This window comes from Hoplias malabaricus, chromosome Y (assembly GCF_029633855.1).
Source record: "Hoplias malabaricus isolate fHopMal1 chromosome Y, fHopMal1.hap1, whole genome shotgun sequence".
NCBI lineage: Eukaryota > Metazoa > Chordata > Actinopteri > Characiformes > Erythrinidae > Hoplias > Hoplias malabaricus.
Genome location: NC_089820.1, coordinates 10,045,343 through 10,064,244, shown reverse-complemented (window position 1 = coordinate 10,064,244; position 18,902 = coordinate 10,045,343). Strand labels below are relative to the sequence as shown.

Genomic DNA, 18,902 nt, shown 5'->3' with positions numbered 1-18,902 from the left:
TGATGTCAGTTGTACCTCAGAACTCCTTCATAACCTCCAAAGAGTACAATTGCAAAGATATTAATAGAAACCTAATCACTAAACGTTGGCACATTTGTAGACCCCAGAACAGGGGTCATTAATCTTATCCATGTAGGGCTGGTTTGGCTGCACATTTTCATTCCAGTTAAGCAGTAGAACTCCTGATTCTTCTTGTTTAATCAACTAGTCTCAAGCTGGGTTTCCATCCAAAACGTTTGCAATGGTTATGCCCAATAAAGAAATATTGGCAGAAAAAAAGCAAAATGAGCTGTTTTTCCATTCATTACACTTCTGTGAATAACCTTCAGATGATGTGGGCTTTCTGCGATCACTGAAACGAGAGAGATGGAGAGTTCTGCATTGTTTTTTGCTTTGATCAGAACAATTTTTACAGCTGTTTATATCTAAAAACACAATTGCTTGATTTATTATTCATTTGTTGGGGCGTCTGCGTCTTTTCTTTTGTATAAAGCTTCTTCCTAATTTTTTGAGAGGAATGTAAAATTTGTGGTCTCTCACTTTCGCACAGAGCTGTATATGAGTACAGTAATCAACACATGCACTAAAATAAGAAGCTCAGGTAGTGCTGGTGTGAGTGTGGAGAGGAGAGGTCAGAGAGTCCAGGGGGTGGTCTGTTAAAAGCCCATGGTTGCGGGGTCAGTCCAAGGTTCCGGCACATGCCCAGTCAATTTTTATTTGAAAAACCTTTTTCCATCTCTCTTTTGCGCATTTGTACTTTAGTGATGATCAAATTTTTCCACTTCGCCCGAGCGTAAAACTTTTTGCGATATTTAGGTGTTTTTGCAAATTTTGGGCCTTTTCCATTCAAGTTTTTCTTTTTTTCTTTCATAAGTCGCAAGAACTTGGGTAGATGGAAAACCCACTACTGTCTATAAACAGTTGTTGGTGTGCTCCTGTGCGGTTGGAATGAAAACCTGCAGCCATGCTGGCCCTTTGTGGATAAGATTAGTTACCCTGAACTAGAATATTACCTATATTTACTTACATATTTAACTGATTTATTATTTAGGTTGGTTTGTTTTTTAAAGCCTAATGTTTCTTATAACAGTTTCCCAAAAATCACATCTCCTGGGGTTTGTACACAAGTGTATACAGAACATAAGCCTCTCCTTTTACTTCCCTATTCATCCCTATTCTCACAAAAGCATAGTTTTAATTATGAAAAAAATAAAAAGCAAATATCACAGCATCATGGCATTTTAGCAATACATTATTGAATGTCTATACATTATATTAAACTATAAACATTATTTTTAAAATTCACTTCATTTGTTTGCTTCATCCCATTTGTCGTCGTAGTGGATCTTGAGCCTACCCAGAGTAACTGGGCAGAAGCCAGGAGCACATCCTGGACAAGATGGCAGTACATCACAGGGCATCACACAAACAAAAATTCACTCACACCTGTGGACGCTTTGAATAAACAGTCTGGCTACCAGTGTGTTTTTGGACTATGGTGGCAATGACACTACCTGTTGGGCCAATGATCCATCTTTTTTTGTTATACAATAATAAAATCTCTACAGTTCAAATATAAATTTACCTTATATGCTTGGCAGATGCTCTTATCCATAGCAAATGGTGTGCCTGCCTGAGCGGGGAAAAGCCCTGTTACCTACTAAACTATGTCAGCTGCATAGTATAGTATATTATATATGGTTAAATTTAATCTATATTGTCCAGCCCCACTTAGCTTTTTGCACAAACTTTTAACACAGTAACTCTCTGCTATGCAGTAGTTAATAGCATTCAATACAGGCTTCAAATGTTGGATAATCCTTCCGGTCATTTTCATGTGTCTGGGTTTATAATTTTCATGCTGTGTGCGTGGCTAGTTTTGCAACAAACAGCCCTCTTATTCTCCCACATACACATGCGTACTAGTGATTCTTTGTACCGTCATCCGCCTCTGCACTGAACACTTCAAATCAGTAATGACCACATGAGGATTCTTTCTGAGAGACTATTATAATTTTCATGCAGAAATACTGTGATTGTAACCTCTCTCTCTCTCTCTCTCTCTCTCTCTCTCTTTCTCCCCCTCTCCCTCTCTTTCCCTCACTCCCCCCTCTCCCCTTATACTTCCTCTTTTTCCCTTTCTCTCCAGGTCCACACACAATGAAATGGAGAAGAACAGGTATGTCCTTTTTGCTTCACCGCCATCTCGGTATAATGATCATCCAGTCTGACTATGCTCTTGCCCCTCTGTAGTCTTATTAATTACTGTATTATGTAGCCAGCAGTGAAGTCTCATCCCATGGGTGTTCCACCCTGATAACGTAAATGACCTACCATCAAAAGCGAAACAAGTAGCTAGGGTTTCTGGACAAGTGTTCTTTAGACTGTTGCCTTTAGACTGATTTGAACCCAATAAAGACCCATTTCAGTCACTCTGAGACCATTATCCTGTTAATTAATGCCTTAAATACAGTCTTGTTTTGTAATAATGCAGATAATTCATACGTTTATTTTAATATTTAAAGACCAGGCAACAATCATTACAAAACATATACATCCAATACGTATCTAAAAAGGCAATTTAGATCCACAGTCACCCTGTCTACCCCCTTCACTCATCATTCCAGCTCTAAATGAAAAATCTGATTCATTGGACAAAACTGACATGCATGCTCACCAAATACCCTGGAGACTGATCTTAATTAAGAAAAATGATAAGGTACAGAATCTTATTTAATATTTTTCTTCTTTCCTTGCCAATGCAAATGTCTCTGTGGCTGGTTTGATAAGAGTCAGGCATGATATAACCCGTAAAATTCTAAAGGCTGGCTTCCCAGCCTTGAATTAAACCTAGTCATGGTCTCAATTTTTCTTTCAGTGGAAAATTTCCAATACTTGGTTTAATCCCTTTTGCAGGAAACCAACCTTAAAGTTCTAAATGTAGCTCCAGACTTCATTTTCCTACTCACACATCTAAAAAAACAAGCACATTAGTTCCACAGAGTTTACTAATTTGAAGTAGTCACTGAATAAATAAGCCTTAAGGCTACCGCACACCACTCGTGTACCATTGTTTAGTGTTGTAAAGCAGATGGGTAGGACAGTATTTTCATCTGAATTATTAGATTGACAGCCTTTTGTGTTATAACATCAAGCTACACTCCAACTACTACACTTTTTGTGGTCTCATTCTTGTTTAATATAATTCCATAGTAGCTTGATGGCTTAGTCTTGGAATGGCTTGTTCTGACAGTAGAGATTTTTCTAAGGGCATTTAATACAGATTGAGTGCAGTTTTACTGTGCAAAGGCTTTTCAGTAGAGGATCCTTATTGACAGTGTAATTAGTTCAGTTTAGCTGTAGCTCAGTGGCTCCCAATCACAGTCTGTCTTAATTTGTGTCAGAAGAAAAGGTATGAGTGACAATGTATCTTGGCTACACTAACGAACCACTTTTTCCCTCACTATGCCCTTTCCAGTATTCCGCAGTTCCTTCCAGCTAAGATGGGTCACACACACACACACACACACACACACACACACACACACACACACACACGCACACATAGGGCTTCGAGCTCGGCTTGCAGACAGCATTGAATAATACATGGCGGCCAAGCAGTGTGCACTAGCAGGCGTCTGAACTCTTTTGACTCTAAAACTCTTAACAATGCGCACAGCTCCTGCCACATCCCCTCTCTGCCAGCGGGTGTACCCTGTCTCTCTCATGCAAACAGGCTTAGCCATGGCTGCCTCTGTGGATCTGCATATATTCAGCTGCCCACAGTGCTGCGGGGTTCCACAGCTACAGTGGTCTGCTTTAGCGCTCACATTTAAAGAGTTGCTTTTGTCCTCATTTACAGAAAAGCAGACACATTGAGAGACAGTGGCAGATTCTGCAAAATTGACTCAAAATGCAGTGCTAATTGCAGTGCAATACAATAGCTTCCAGCCTAGGAGAGCTATAACGAGTAGTAAGCTAGCGGCTCACCGCAGTACCTCCATAAGAAATGTATGTAGGCTAACCTTGAATAGGTTTGTACACTCAGGGACATTACAAAAACAGTAAAAGAGAGTTTACTGAAGTTATAATACATAGTTTTACAGTTGAATTCATGTAAAAATTAAAGGAATATCTTTACCAGGACAAATGATTTCCCAAATGTTACAAATGACAAATGTTATTGCACAACATAAAACAATATGTATCTTCAGAATTTAACCCATCCACACACACGTTAGTGCACTGAGGGCAGTGAACACACACACACCCAGAGTGGCAGGCAGCTATTCCCAGTCACCCAACCCCCAACTCGTCCTTGCGCTCTGGGAATAGCTGCCTGTGTGGATGGGTTAAATTCTGAAGACATATCATTTTATGTTGAATAGTGACAAATAAATGCATGTTTGAAGTTTATGTTTGGTAACCCAAATTTTGCAGTAGGGCTGCAAGGTTAATGTAGCAAGAAGTAATGAAAACTGCATGGATAACTGTAAACATGCTTGGCACCAGCCATACAAAGCAGACATGCTATGTGACATGCTTTTTATGTGTAAAATTGAACCAAAGTAACTGTACCTGAAGAAACTAAAAACATCCTGCTAAATGCAATTAGATAATGTTTTGTTGCTGTAATGTAAATGTAAAACACTAACATTTATTTGTTTAGGTCTGGGTACTACAGTGCTCTGATACGACTGTGTGATGTAATTTTTCACTCTGGGAACACACAGCGAAGTTGGCACGAGAATTGTACAGTATGATCTTGTTTACCAGTACTGGTGCAAGCTGTTCCCAGTGCCTCAGCAACCTCCCCCTTTCACACATTTTGCAGATATTTACCATGTGCCAAATCTGACCCTAGCACTGACACATTTCACTTAGGAGACATGCACACACACACGATGACACACAAGCAAACGCAGGAAAGGAGGCAGAGAGTGGGGAATATTTAACAATTCCCCAGGAGGAATTGAAAACACCTTCCATTCATTTTCTTTCTAAGTCAAAAAGGAACCACAATGGGGCATCCTGGCTGAAGCAGAAGTGTAATTAGATCAGCTAATGCAGCACTGTGTGCTCTCTTTAAACACCAGGATTGGGGGTGGGGCTTTTTAACTGTAATTTGAGCCTTATAGCACTGCACTTCTGCCTGCATGCTGTACCACTAGGGGTTAAGACAATTCCTTAGAGGTCAGAAGGTCAGGGGGATGGAAAAGAGCAATTTACAGCTGGCAGGGTCAGAGGTCGCTAATGTGAACTGTTTTCTGGCATACATGTGATGGTGTTGAGTCCATATGAATGTTTGGTGAGAGCTGGACACACGTGGGCCTAGACCTGCACAGTGTGTTTATCTTCTCAAGTAAGGTTTTTTTTTTTTTTTTTTTTTTTCTTCCTTCCCTCTCCCCCCTCCCCTCCCTCCCCAGCAAGTTCTGTTACTGCACTCTTTCTTTTCGGCAGTGACAGTACCTGTATTTTTAGTGTAAGAACTCTCTTGCTTGTTAGTTTGTTAGTTAATGCAATAAGTTAGTTTTACAGAAGACAGATATATGTACGTGAGGTCTCTTACATATATGCCAGGAAAAAGGTCACATTATCTATATGTAGTCATAGCATAGTATCGGGTCCAGAGGTGGGTGTGGGAGTCCTGACCTACTGCTGTGTGATACTGATAAAAAGAATATTTTCATTCCTCATTTATTAGATGATATGTAAGTTAGCATTATTAAAGTACAGGAACTATCCTTCCTTTGATCTGCTTAAATAAGAGAACATAGCTTGCATTGAGTGTTTAAACCAATGGGAACCGTGTATTTTAAACAATAGTCAAACAGAAACCACTATTGGATAAAGGAAATTGAACCTACCTGGTTAAACTAGAATAATATAACGTAAATTACTGAGTATTGTCAAGTCTGGAATATTATGTGAAAAGAACACACTATAGAATTAAAAATACCATGATATTCACAATCAAATCAGTATCGACAGATGGTTGTTAGCCTCAAACCATTGCTTTATTTATATATTTATTTAGATATTTTATAGAGATTATTTATATGTTGTTCTTTGGAAAAGCAGTTAAAATGTGTAAAAATGTTAATACAGGGGCGGCACGGTGGCGCAGCAGGTAGTGTCGCAGTCACACAGCTCGATTGTGGGTTCGATTCCCGCTCCAGGTGACTGTCTGTGAGGAGTTGGTGTGTTCTCCCCGTGTTCACGTGGGTTTCCTCCGGGTGCTCCAGTTTCCTCCCACAGTCCAAAAACACACGTTAGTAGGTGGATTGGCGACTCAAAAAGTGTCCGTAGGTGTGAGTGTGTGAGTGAATGTGTGTGTGTGTCTGTGTTGCCCTGTGAAGGACTGGCGCCCCCTCCAGAGTGTATTCCCGCCTTGTGCCCAATGATTCCAGGTAGGCTCTGAACCCACCGCGACCCTGAACTGGATAAGCGGTTACAGATGAATGAATGAATGAATGTTAATACATCTGCATTTTATTCATATTCCACTATTTATAACCTAAAAACAAAGGCTGCATTTTTATGTATTACAAATTAATAATTCAAGTTCAAAATTGCTTATTATATTAAGCACAAATTTCAACTTAAAAAAAAAAAAAAAAAAAAAAAGAAATCTACATATCTGGATATCAGCCCAAAATTACCATGTTTAAAATTTCTCTGGAATATGAGCCTTGTTAGTTATCACTGAAACACAGTATGACGCCAATGCTAGCGTATTGTTTTTGACAGTATATTGCCCAAGACATAACCACATCCCAGTGACTACTTCAAAGCAGGCTTTGACCAATCACTGCTCTCCACATGTGCAGCCCTGGAATGGAAAAGCCAGCTCGCACACGCGAGAGTAATATCATTAGACAGAGAGAGAGCGTGGCTCCCTGAGAGAGAAAGTCTGTGCTCATGCCTTTTTGACCCACGTGATTGTGACCCATCACCTACGACCCATGAACCACAGCATGCCTTGTGCAGCAGTAAGAATGTGTATGCGGAGTTTATGTTTGTTTAACAAACGCCAGGGCCCTTATTGTAGTTATGTCACAGCGGTGGTAGCGTGTTCAGAGGTTATGTAATCCTACCCCACTGCCCTTTGGACCATGCAAATGCTGAAATGAGAGAGCCCTGCCTCAGATGTGACCCTGTGCATGTGCGGCTTTATGTGGGTCATCTGTGCAGCAGAGACAGGTATATGTTTATCTATTCTATTTCAGTTGTTTGCACAGATCCACCTTTAATAAGCAGAGCTCTCAGTCTGAACCCACCTGTCTGCGGACTCACCCCAGCCTTCATTCACCATTAATCATTCACTCAGAGCTCATCGATCCTATTCACTGCTGCAGCAGCCTTGAGCTGTTCACTTCATTGTACAAAGCATGTGCAATCCCCAGAGTTTCCATCTGGAAATTTTAATGCCCCTCACAGAACATGAAATGACCCAAAATAATAATTACATGGACAGATGAGTAAAATGTATGTTTACTTTGTCCTCAGAAACTCAAAACATATGCATTTTATTAATAGTTTTAATTTCTTTGGGTGAGGGTGAGCTTTTTGCCTGAATTTTTTTCAGTTTTTCAGAGGCCAGTTTCCACCCACTTGTTGATAACACCCTATCATGTGATGTTGGGAGGAAGGCACCACTTGGACAGTTTTACATTCTTAGAACGGGACACTAATTGCTAGTTCTGTTATGTGCGCTTACAGGCATCCCCACTGGTCAGTATCAGGGAGAAGCAAGGCCACAGAGAGGCTGAAGTAACAGTGGGGTCAGCGCTTGATCATTGTGCCACTCAGAAACCAAAAATAAGAATTTATTGACAATAAAACTCTTATTATAAAACCCATAAAACTAACCTCTTATGTGACCCAGTGTAAAAAATACATGAAGTACCTATAAAATACACAACGACAGGGATCAGTGAAGGAAACTTTAAGTAAAAAGAAAATACGTATCTACTTTAAACCATTTTTAAATTGTGGATGCTACACAATTCAGGATACAGGTGTGCAAGCAGAACACCAGAACATTTTCTGCATAACACCAAGATTTTGAAAGGCCAGTATCAAGCGTGGGTGTATGCATAAAAAGGTTTTTCACAAAAGACATCATTCAGCCAGCTTTATTATGGCAGTATAAGTGTTTAAAATGTAAATGAGATGTTGTGTAATCTTTAATGATCTAGCGTTTTTCAGTCAAACTAATATAAGTAGAACCTGTTTTGGCTTTCTGCTTCTTTTAGTATACAGTTACAGAATGGTCACAGCAATCATGTTTCTGATAAAAAAAGGATGTGTGTGTGTATAAAGAATATGCAGCCCCCTGTGTTCAGACATAGAAGTGTGTCTGGGATCCATTTTGTGTGTTTTTTTGGGTTTTTTTTCCTAATGAATTGGGGTAAGTTGAACTGATGGCCTACTGTTTACTTTTTCCATCAGTATAAGCATAAAATGCCCTCGTCTCTCAACGGAGCTACTATTTCATGGCCGTACACCCCTGCTGCTGTATTTTCAAGAAATAACACAGCTGGCTACTGTTGCCTGAAACTCTTTCAAAGCTTTCAAGCAACATTCTTTTTCCCATAGTATAAATTACGCCTTGCTCTTCAGTTAAAAAAAAAAAAAAAAAATATATATATATATATATATATATATATATTTTTTTTTTTTTTTTCCCTCAATTTAGTTTTTCTGTACTTGCTACAGCCTTTTGAAGAAAAAAAAATAATAAACAAAATTTCTCTCTTTCTAGAAATGTGATTTCTGTTTGGGTAATGTTAACAATACTGTTTAAGCCTCATTTTAAGAGAACCATCAAACCAAAAACATTGTGTCAAAATAGACCTTGTAAACTGTGTCTTCAAAAAGCTTGATATATTTGGAAGGTATTGCCAACTGAATTTAAACAATATCACCTAACCCCACTCTCTTGGGCCCTGTGAATGTGGAGCCTCATGCCACCCACAACCACTTCACTTATAATAATAGGCTGAACGTCTCTAAAGCTTTGGGTAGTTAGGTTATTACAGAATCCAAAGTCTATTTAATTCAGAATTTTAATGTGTTAGCATCATTAAAAACCTTGGCATTCTAACCTGCGTGATTACAAGCCTGACTTGTTCACCTTTTGTTGAAGGAGATGTGTTTTCTTTTTCTTTTTCTATTTCTTTTTTTTTTTTTTTTTTGAAGGGGACAGCGAAAATTGCCCCTGGAATAGTAATATGTCACTCCCTCTTGCTCCTGCTCTCAACTATTTCTCTCTCGCTCGCTCTCTCTCTTGCTCTCTCTCTCTCTCTCTCTCTCTCTGTGTTTTTAGTTTAATGCAATGGCTCACAAAGAGCTGCCCACACATAAATACACACACACACACTGATCTTCTTCTAAATAGGAAAACACACACACACAGTTTCTGTTAGCCAAACACACACATAGCTAACAGGCAGGCAGTGAAATCGCTGGGTTGTGACCCACGCCTCCGTGTGTTTTCAGTTGCAGTAGTGTTCTGCAGGCAGGTTGCATAACACTATCTCACATGGGCAGTGCCACCCACCACACCCTCAAATGCTGGGATTGCTGTCATGACTACATTTATCCTTTGATCAATTTTTCATCATTGTCATTTCTCTTTTTCAAATTTGAGACCTTTGAGTAGAATATGCCACCTGACATATAACTTAACACAGCAAATTATAGAAGTAATAACATTGAATTTTCATTTGCTTTATTATTTTAGGACTTTGTACAGTTCTAATTCAAAATTATTCTTGATTATCAAGAAGTTCTCACATGTCTTTTCTAGAATTTACATCCAAGAACCTGAAACTGTTGAACTCATTATGGGCCAATAGAAATGATCCAGAATTTCTTCAGCTTTGTAACAACAGAGTCTCGAGTTAAGGACAAGCTTAGAATTGACTTTACACTCTCAGACTTTCAGGGTCATCTTCAGAGGTCTGGAAAAAACAGCGTTCTAAGATTCTAGAGGAATGTGGTAAAAGAGTAAAGGGTAACATTTTGCTTTAGCTGGAATAAAACATGTTCAACAGCTAAACAATCTGAAGTAAACAAAATGACAAAATGAAAGAGGCATGGTCACCTTAATTCTAAGAAAATGTGGCTGGTTGGTGGCTGCTCATATACTGAAAGGACTACTTCCACCATCCCTCAAGCATTTTAAATCTGGATTTCCAGATTTATATATATATATATATATATATATATATATATATATATATATATATATATATAACGCTATAAAGCAGTTTATGATACGGACAGTTGATACAGGCTGTTAATCCTTTTGGCTGTGCTTTCATGTTTTTGTATTCTGATCTATGTCACAGTGACCAGGGGCTGTGTGGTAATTAACACATCTTGCTGATTCAGATTTTGTAATACATAAACAAACCTCTTTAATGTGTAACATAGATTTGGGGCATGAATCTTTACACTTACTCTGTGTAAGTGTATTATGTTAAGAAGTAATATGGTACCTTACATTGAATAGTGTGCAGGTTTCATTTTTCCGCGATCATAACTGCACTTGAAATTAAATTCTACATCTCTCTCTCTCTCTCTCTCTCTCTCTCTCTCTCTCTCTCTCTCTCTCTCTCTCTCTCCCTCCCCCATGCCTCTGTCTCTCCTCTTAGACGGGCACATTTACGACTATGCTTGGAACGCTTGAAATCCTTGGTGCCTCTGGGACCAGACTCCAACAGGCACACTACCCTTAGCCTACTAATGAAGGCCAAGGAACACATCAAGGTGTGTATGGATGAGTTATTGAGTGATGAAAATGAAGGGATCAAAAAAAATATTAAATTAAAATTAAATAGAAAACAATCAGTGTTTTGTTTCTCTGTTTTTATTATTTATTAATTTCTCACAATTACTACAGACCCCATTTCTGGGAAATTTGGGATGTTTTTGTAAATTGTGATAAACTAGGATCTGTTATTTGTTCATTCTCTTGAACCTTTTTAGAGATTGTACATTTTTAGTTGCATACTGAACAGTAAAATAATTAAATTGATTAGGAGATTTTTGTTTTATGGCATCATTATTGAAAATTATGATTCCTGGCAGACTTTACTCCTGAGAGTACTTTACTACTGGAGTCCTTGGAGGCATCTAACCAGTACATAAATCTTTCTGTTTGTTTTTGGTTCAGGTTTTATTTTTATTTATAGCTTTAATGGAGCATAAATGTGGGCTGAGGGTGGCTTGGGAAACCATGACACTTGGCCAGGGATAAATAGCCTAGGACATGTTTTGTTATGGGTGCCATTAAAAAAAAAACAAATATTAATGTTACTTCTATATCAAGCCTTATATCTTTTAGCCTTACATCTGACGGAGTACAGGTTAAGGTTTTCCATGTTTTGTACTTTGAAAAAATTCTATGTGTGTATGTCTGCAGAGGTTGGAGGACAGTGAGAGGAAGGCACAGCACACAATAGACCAGCTTCAGCGGGAGCAGAGGCACCTGCGCAGACGACTTGAGCAGCTTGGAGTTGAGCGTACGCGCATGGACAGCATGGGTTCTACTGTTTCATCAGACAAATCCGACTCTGACCAAGGTAAACGTATATATGTAAACACCTCCACAAACACATACAAATGTGTACAAATGTTTGAATAATTTGTAATGAAATTTTGTCAAATAACAATAATATGGCAGGTGTATGTATACAGTGCTTATTGTGACAATATTTCATTAGTAATACATTTACAGATTTCAAGTCATTTGTAAGAAACTGTAAGGTAATTAATATAATTTAGACGTATCCAAAGCCTTGTAAAAGATTCACAAAGCCATCTTTAGGGACACATTTCTGTTCTGTTTTAGTCCCTAACAATAACAAAGCCAGGTAAAATCTGGCTTCAGGTCACTGTTTACTTAGATCAGGGTTTTTTGGAGCTGTAATGAAGCAAACGTGAGCCTGGGTGGGGCTTGTATTTACTGAGGTGCGTTCCAATGTATTTTATTGCAGAAGAGCTGGATGTGGATGTAGAAGGTACAGACTATCTTCTGGGGGACCTGGAATGGAGCACCAGCAGTGTGAGTGACTCAGATGAGCGAGGAAGCCTGCGGAGCAGCTGCAGTGATGAGGGCTACTCCAGCGCCAGCCTCCGCCGCCTTGGCAACACTCAGGAGAAAAACCCTGCACTGGGCTGCAGTCTATAAGAGCACATCCCCTCCTCCTCTGCTCCTGAAGTCTCCACCTGCCTGCATTCTCCACTACACCTCAGTAAACTCCATTCAGTTCCCAGCCTCATTCAGTCAGGTCCTGGTTCTGTACCATGAATAAGCTTTCTCTCATGTCTGGGATGGGATGGATGAAACAAGAATGGTTCTTCTCACTGGGCTTGGATCTGATACATTTTTATCAAAGTAAGAACACTGATCTAGATTCAGTTTATGCACCGTATATCATTACAAATACAGTGATATTGGCTGAGATGAGCTGAGCAGATCATTACTCTTACTCTGAGAAACCTGATGCATATGAACCTAAAAGGTTTATGGACGTTCTCACCTTTGGGATAGAGAGTACATTGAAATGAAGGGTAAAAGCAGGACTTCTTCATAATCCCTGTCCACCTCTAGATGCATATGAAGAACAGAACTCATTGAAGATTAGAGAGTCCAAGAGCGTACTCCACAGTCTCTGGAAGCCAAACCTTATATATCCAATCAAAATTTGGCTGAAAAAGCCTGTAAATCCACTCCCCCTTGCATCACTGACCTGCCTTTTAGACCTTCTCCAGTCCCCTCCTGCCATTACTCTGCACCATCCAATCAGCTGCAGAGGGGCTGCGGGTTACTGTCTGCTGTCATCCAGCCAGATCCTCTTTCCCTTTGGTTGCCCCTACCTCACCATCATCCTTGCCAGTATCGGAGAAGGCGCTTGTTTATCCCTTTTGAAAGCTCTGAAAGAGCTGGACCTTTGAACACCCCTGAAAGTGGTGTGTATCATACCAGAGAATGTGTATCATACCACACCCACTGCCTACTCAACTTCTCTCTGGATCAATCATACGCAGTCTCTTACCGCCTTCCATTTCCTCCAATCAGACTGGACCGTCCAGACACAGGGCTAGGTCACCTGACTGGTCAGCTGACCTATCAGAGCATGGAATTTTGCACTTAAGAGTAATCTGTTGGTGCAAGCTGCCACTTGTCGCAGATCTGAGATCAGTATTATTGTTTGTGTCTGACAATTCTAACTGTTCTGAGATCAGTGAGAAAAGGGCTGCTTCTACCAAGAGCTCAGATCACACAGCAGGAACGATTTTGGGTCAAAAAAAAAACAAACAAAACCAAAACAAAACAATAAAAACAATAACGAAACAACTAAAGGTGTGCGGGCATGTCATAGTTATCGTCATCGTTGGTTTATTTTTTCCCCTCTTCCGAGGGACTGCAGCTAATCTAGTTATGTATCAGGTGTAGTCTTTTAGCTAGTCTTAAGAAATATCTTCCTGCACTGTCCAACATCTACCCCCACCTCACTGCAGTGGGAACCATGGGACACTTACCAAGCACTGGTGTGATGTCATTCTTCTCAGCAACTACTACTACTACTACTGTTCTCCGAGGAATTTGTGTAAGGTGCCCTTCATGCACAGACGCAGTGTCCCGTGTTATAAATAGCAACATAGTTCATTCAAATATTGATAATATGGCTTAGGAGTAACTAATGCTGCCATGCACTCACTCCTGGTTAGCCAAATTAGCAGTGTTTGTCTGAACTACATTGTTCTGTTCCAGCGATAAAGGGCCAGTATCCAGAACTCTTGGATGATTTAACAGCTCAGACACACCTGATTCAACTCAGACTCAGTACGAAAATCACCAACCTGTGCTGTACACTGACCCTGCTAGACTGGAATTCACATGCTCCTGAATACCCCATGAGATCAAGGCCAGTTTTTAAAGAACTTTCCACAGAATTTTTTACATTTTTACATTATTAAATGGTTGAGATTCAAACAGGTCATTGAGGGTGTTGTGTTGTGAAATATTTCATTCTACAGGAATCTTCTAGAGAAATACTCACAGTGGTTTAGGCATTCAGTGTGTTTAATGCCTCTCAGTGCCACATGGCTTTTACATTTGAACGTGGATGATATCATTGATTTATGATATTTTTGAAGTAATATACATATATCATCATTTTAGTAACACAGTTATTATAACATAATGATAACTTATATTATATAAATTGTTATCACTATTATAAAGGTACTCCTATTATCTTGGTCCATTTGGGTAGCAGTTAAAATGGCTACATTTTTGTTGTGGAGATCAAAACCACTGTGTAGTAATGAAATCATTTCACTGCAGTTAACTATTTCACCTCAAACTCCTTTCAGTGATTTGTTTATATCTCGACCACTGATTGATTCTGGAATTTTGAAGAATTGGTGGAAGGGGAACAGTTCTCATGTTCGTATACAAGCATCTTCTAACTAGAATGTTATTGATGTGTCAGGGCAGTGAGGGGGCAGTAAACATCAGCTATCCTTATGTATTTTTTTTTCTCACCTTGCTTTTAACACGTTCAACCTTGCCACCTTGAATTTTTTTTTTTTTCTTTTACCAAGGGCAGTAAACCGAAGTGAACTGAAGACGTTGGGTCATTGTTGAAGAACATATTGTATGAGATTGTGTGGGTAGGGGCTGGAGGGAATTTGGGTGGGTTGAAATTCGGAGTTCAGCTTGCTCCATCTCTTCCTCTCTCTGTGGACAGTGACGTTTAATGCACCCTCGCACGAGTGGGCGTTTGTGTTCCTCCTGCTCAGCTGTTTTTGGTCAGAATCCTCAGGAAGAGGATATGAAGGAATAAATGAGTAATAAAGGCAAGTAAGCACATTCCACAGCAGAGGAGGACAGCACTGTGGTTAGTAGCTTCATTGGGAGAGCCTGCTTGGAATAGTGGGAAAGCAAAGGGGCTTTGAATTACCCATGCAGCACTGGGGCTGACCTTCTCAGCCTCTTCTCCAAGTAGCTCGCTTGTGTATGAGTTTCTGTGCTCACACGATTGTCCGTCCTTCACAGTTGAGGCACTGCACTGCGGTTTTAGTCCTCATGCATGTCTACAGCTGTTTAACCCTTCAGCTTAACATTGTCATTCTTTGTACATAGTTTACAGAAAGAAATCTATATGTGTAACAAAGTATTTATTTAATCTAAATATATGTCAGAGCATAGATATATATAGAGAGAGACAAATATATTTAAGTAGTGGTTTTAGTTATCTCTGTGGGTTTTTATGTAATAGTTAATTTGCACACAGTAGTGTTTATCTATAGTTTTAGAGCTATATTGTACTTTAGACTAATTGTGTACATTCTGAATTATAAAATTGTGCTGTTAGATTTCCAAAAATATTGTGTTTGGACATATTTTGCAATTTCAAAACTAATTTATTTGCAACAGTGGAAAAAATGTAATGTATATTTACAGAATAAAAAAATTTAATATGTTTTAAAAAAAAGTGCATAAAAGTGAAGGATATTGAAAAGGGAAGTTATTTGTTCTGGTGAACTTGTAATGGTACAACACAGTAGTACGAGAAGAAAAAAGCTAGTCATTTCTGTGCCTAGAGGTTCTGAAGAAAGCTTCGCTCTGTATTTCCCATCACACTCACGAGGGAAGAAGTGGAGGATGCTATATTCAGAGCTAGTGAAGAGATTTGAAGGATTTTGGTGTCTGAATGTAGTTTTTAGGAGGGGGATATTAAACTCTCTCTCTTATTTTACTAGTGCAGTGCAGGATCCTTTGTGACCTGCAAATGACGTCGTTTTGAAATACTTGAATGAAATGCACCAAAAAAAATGAACAAATAAACATAAAGGAATAAATAATTTTTAACAAAAATAGGATTATTCATTCTTAATATGTGGAATGCTGCTCCTAATCATTTTCCAGGCCTTCTTTCCCCCTAAAAAGAAAAGGTAGCATGAGAAAATGTAGCCGTGAGAGAAGTGAAGTGATTGTTAATGGAGCACTCAGTTCGGGGAGGGGGTCTGTATGGCTATGTTAGGTTCACTGGTGTCGTCACTGTCCACAGACACAGAGAGAGAGAGAGAGTTCGGACCGGGCTTTTGTTTGGTCGGGAGGGCGTGGTGATGTTGGTTTATTTGAAGCTATTTGTATGGATATGCTTTTGTCTTGTTTTTATTTGTTATAAGTAAAAAAAAAAAAAAAAAAAAGGTGCAAACTAAACGTCCATTTCCTTCCCAAGACTGTTTTCAGAACTGATGTAATGTTGGTTCTCAGAACACACATCGACTCCCATTTACACACAAATATACCCTGCCTTCTGGTGGCTGGATCTCCTTTTACTTAAACATATGTGAACGAGACTACTCTTTCTGCCCTGTTTAAAGAAATACTTCAGTGTTTTTCAACCTAGCCTTTATTTCCTGGAACATTAATATTAAAATTTCCATGTTGTTAGAAAAGAACAGAATAAACACAGACTCAAAGCACATCTTCAGTACAAGTCAGTGGGCAGATAAAACTTAACCATCTGCAAACTGGCCTCTGTTATGACGGTAAAGCCATGGTCACACCAGACAGTAACTTTTGCTCTTTTCTTTGTTGGGGTTGGAGGATAAATTAGGTGAATTCTTGATATTCAGTGAATTTGTACGACACATAGCTCTGTGAGCACCTACTGATGTTTAACTAGTTAAATGTTTTTGCAGTTGTGATCTAGGAGCGACAGTCTGTGGGCTGAGGAGCAGCTTTTCAGTTCAGATTGTTTTCAGAAATAAGAAACAACCGTCTGTAATCCCGTTTTTAATTGCCTTCTGCTTCCAAGTTTATGAATTCATAGGTCAAAGTTCACCTACATAAATAATTGCCACCAGAGGCTAATTGCTTGTCGTGTCCGTGTGTCCTTTTCCTGTTCAAGTAAATAGGCTCAAGGGTAAAAGTGCATATACAAACTTTTAATAGAAGCTAATGGACACACTAGACATTTGTTATCCTTGTTGTCTTGTAAAATGACAGTGAGTCCTGTCGCCTCCCTTTCAGGAATGTATTTGAATGTAGTGGGCAAGAAATATTTATAAAACATTAGCTCTTATACAGTACTTACATTAATGTTCCTTCAGAGTTGGATCCTCCATGTCCTTTGACCCTGTACAAAGGCCTGTACCCTCAGCAGTCAGCACAGCCAAAGCAGCAGTGCAATTGTTTGAGGAAGCAAATTTGCTTGTCAAAGTGACCACAGTTGAACTTAACACAATATTTCACATGCAAAAATCACTCGCCCAAAGTCGACGAGGCAGAAGCACCTATCGTTGCAGGCTCCACTGAAATGAACATCTTGCATAGTCAAATTTTGTGGACAAAGCATGAACGCGTGATTGGTTATAGGTGCATGTGTACACTTATAGAAAGCAGTTGGAAGATTTAATGGAAGTGTGTTTTGAGTCAATATTTTTTGCAGGTCTGTGTTTCTTTCTTATTTGCAAATGCATAAAAAGTTATTGTCCATAGTAATTGACCTTAATCACCCATATGATATAATAATCACTGTAAAAGAAATCATGTGTAGCAATAATCACGTTTTTTATTACATTCAAAGTATACTCACATACATTTATTTTCAAGCTGTGCTGTTTTTTGTTCTATCACAAGTGGCATGAATGTCGTCGGCGTATTTTGCCATTTGCTTTGCCTCAGTCAGACAAATACAGAAGGTAAAAATTAAGTTGTTCAACACTGGAGTATTCTTTTCAACATCAGTTGGGAGAGAAGGCCAAATGGGTGCAGTCGGGAACATTCTGTGAAAGACTAAAGGGGCTGTGTTCCAATAATGGAGGTTTCACACCGCTCTGTGCAGATTCACGAATCATAAAATTGCCGTTTGCCTGAAATGCACAGGATTTGCACAACATCTGCGTTACTGGAGCACACCCCTGGGTGCTATCACACGCTCGTGGACTTCTCCTCGAGAACAAAAACCCTTAATTTAACTCGGTGCCACCTTCATCACTGCTACTAATGTCAGAGGCTGTGATGGGACATTGTATGCTTCTTTGATGTATATATCGGAGTTGTGAGCTCTAAGGAGAATACCAAATGGCTGAAGCCTTAAAGGCATGCAGTTGTATGGACATAACAGGTCTTATTATGAAATGTATACCAACAATAATGATCTGTTTGCAGAACATATACACACAAAATCATTACAAATCATTCCCGCTGATTGTGTCTGTGTCTCAGGTGTGTTCTCATAGACACACAAACGAACACTTTCGAACCTGCTGCCTTTGGGAAAGCCGTTGTGTTTTACATATAATCAAAAATGGACATTTTTATGCTGTTTCTTTGTTAGAAATTGGGCTACTAAATTGTGGTTTAAAAGAATGGATTTAAAACATGGAAAATCAACTATATGTAAATCTGTTGGATTTGTTACTATTTGCTAGTAACATCTGAAATAAAAAAACAAACAAACATAAGAAACTAATTTACTGGACATTTTTTTTTGGGTTTGATTGCTTTGGTGCAAAGGCTTTGGGGAAAAAATATATATATATCAGCTTCTAATGAAGAGTCCAGTACTGGAGAGCCCAGAGCTCGCTGAATTCAAAGCATAGCTCTTCCTTTGATCTTATGTTAAACAAGATGGCTGACCATGGAGCATTAGATCAGGCTTGATCTAAACATGTTAATATGGAGGACATCGTCAGTCTTAATCATGCCACTGTGGGAGTAGATGGCAAGAATCCCAAAACAATAACCCGCATCCCACATCCCTGAACAGGGGAGGGATTTCATCTGCACAATACAGATCAAATTCTTTCTGCCACTTTAGATATTAAGATATTTAATAAAGATACTTAACGACTGTGAGGAGATT

The 18,902-nt window shown here is 39.1% G+C and overlaps 1 protein-coding gene across 2 annotated transcripts in view; it reads left to right on the top strand.

Annotated features, from left to right (window-relative positions):
- LOC136678862 (max dimerization protein 1-like) overlaps positions 1–18,902 on the top strand; it is a 33,368-nt gene extending 14,466 nt beyond the window's left edge. Inside the window, exons 3-6 of one of the 2 annotated variants that reach the window (XM_066657030.1) lie at positions 2,150–2,179; positions 10,665–10,779; positions 11,435–11,594; positions 12,012–18,902. In XM_066657030.1, coding sequence (XP_066513127.1) covers positions 2,150–2,179; positions 10,665–10,779; positions 11,435–11,594; positions 12,012–12,202 — 496 coding nt within the window. In that variant the 3' untranslated portion in view covers positions 12,203–18,902. Of the gene's footprint in view, positions 1–2,149; positions 2,180–10,664; positions 10,780–11,434; positions 11,595–12,008 lie in introns of both variants that reach the window. The other variant, XM_066657029.1, reaches the window with a different exon arrangement.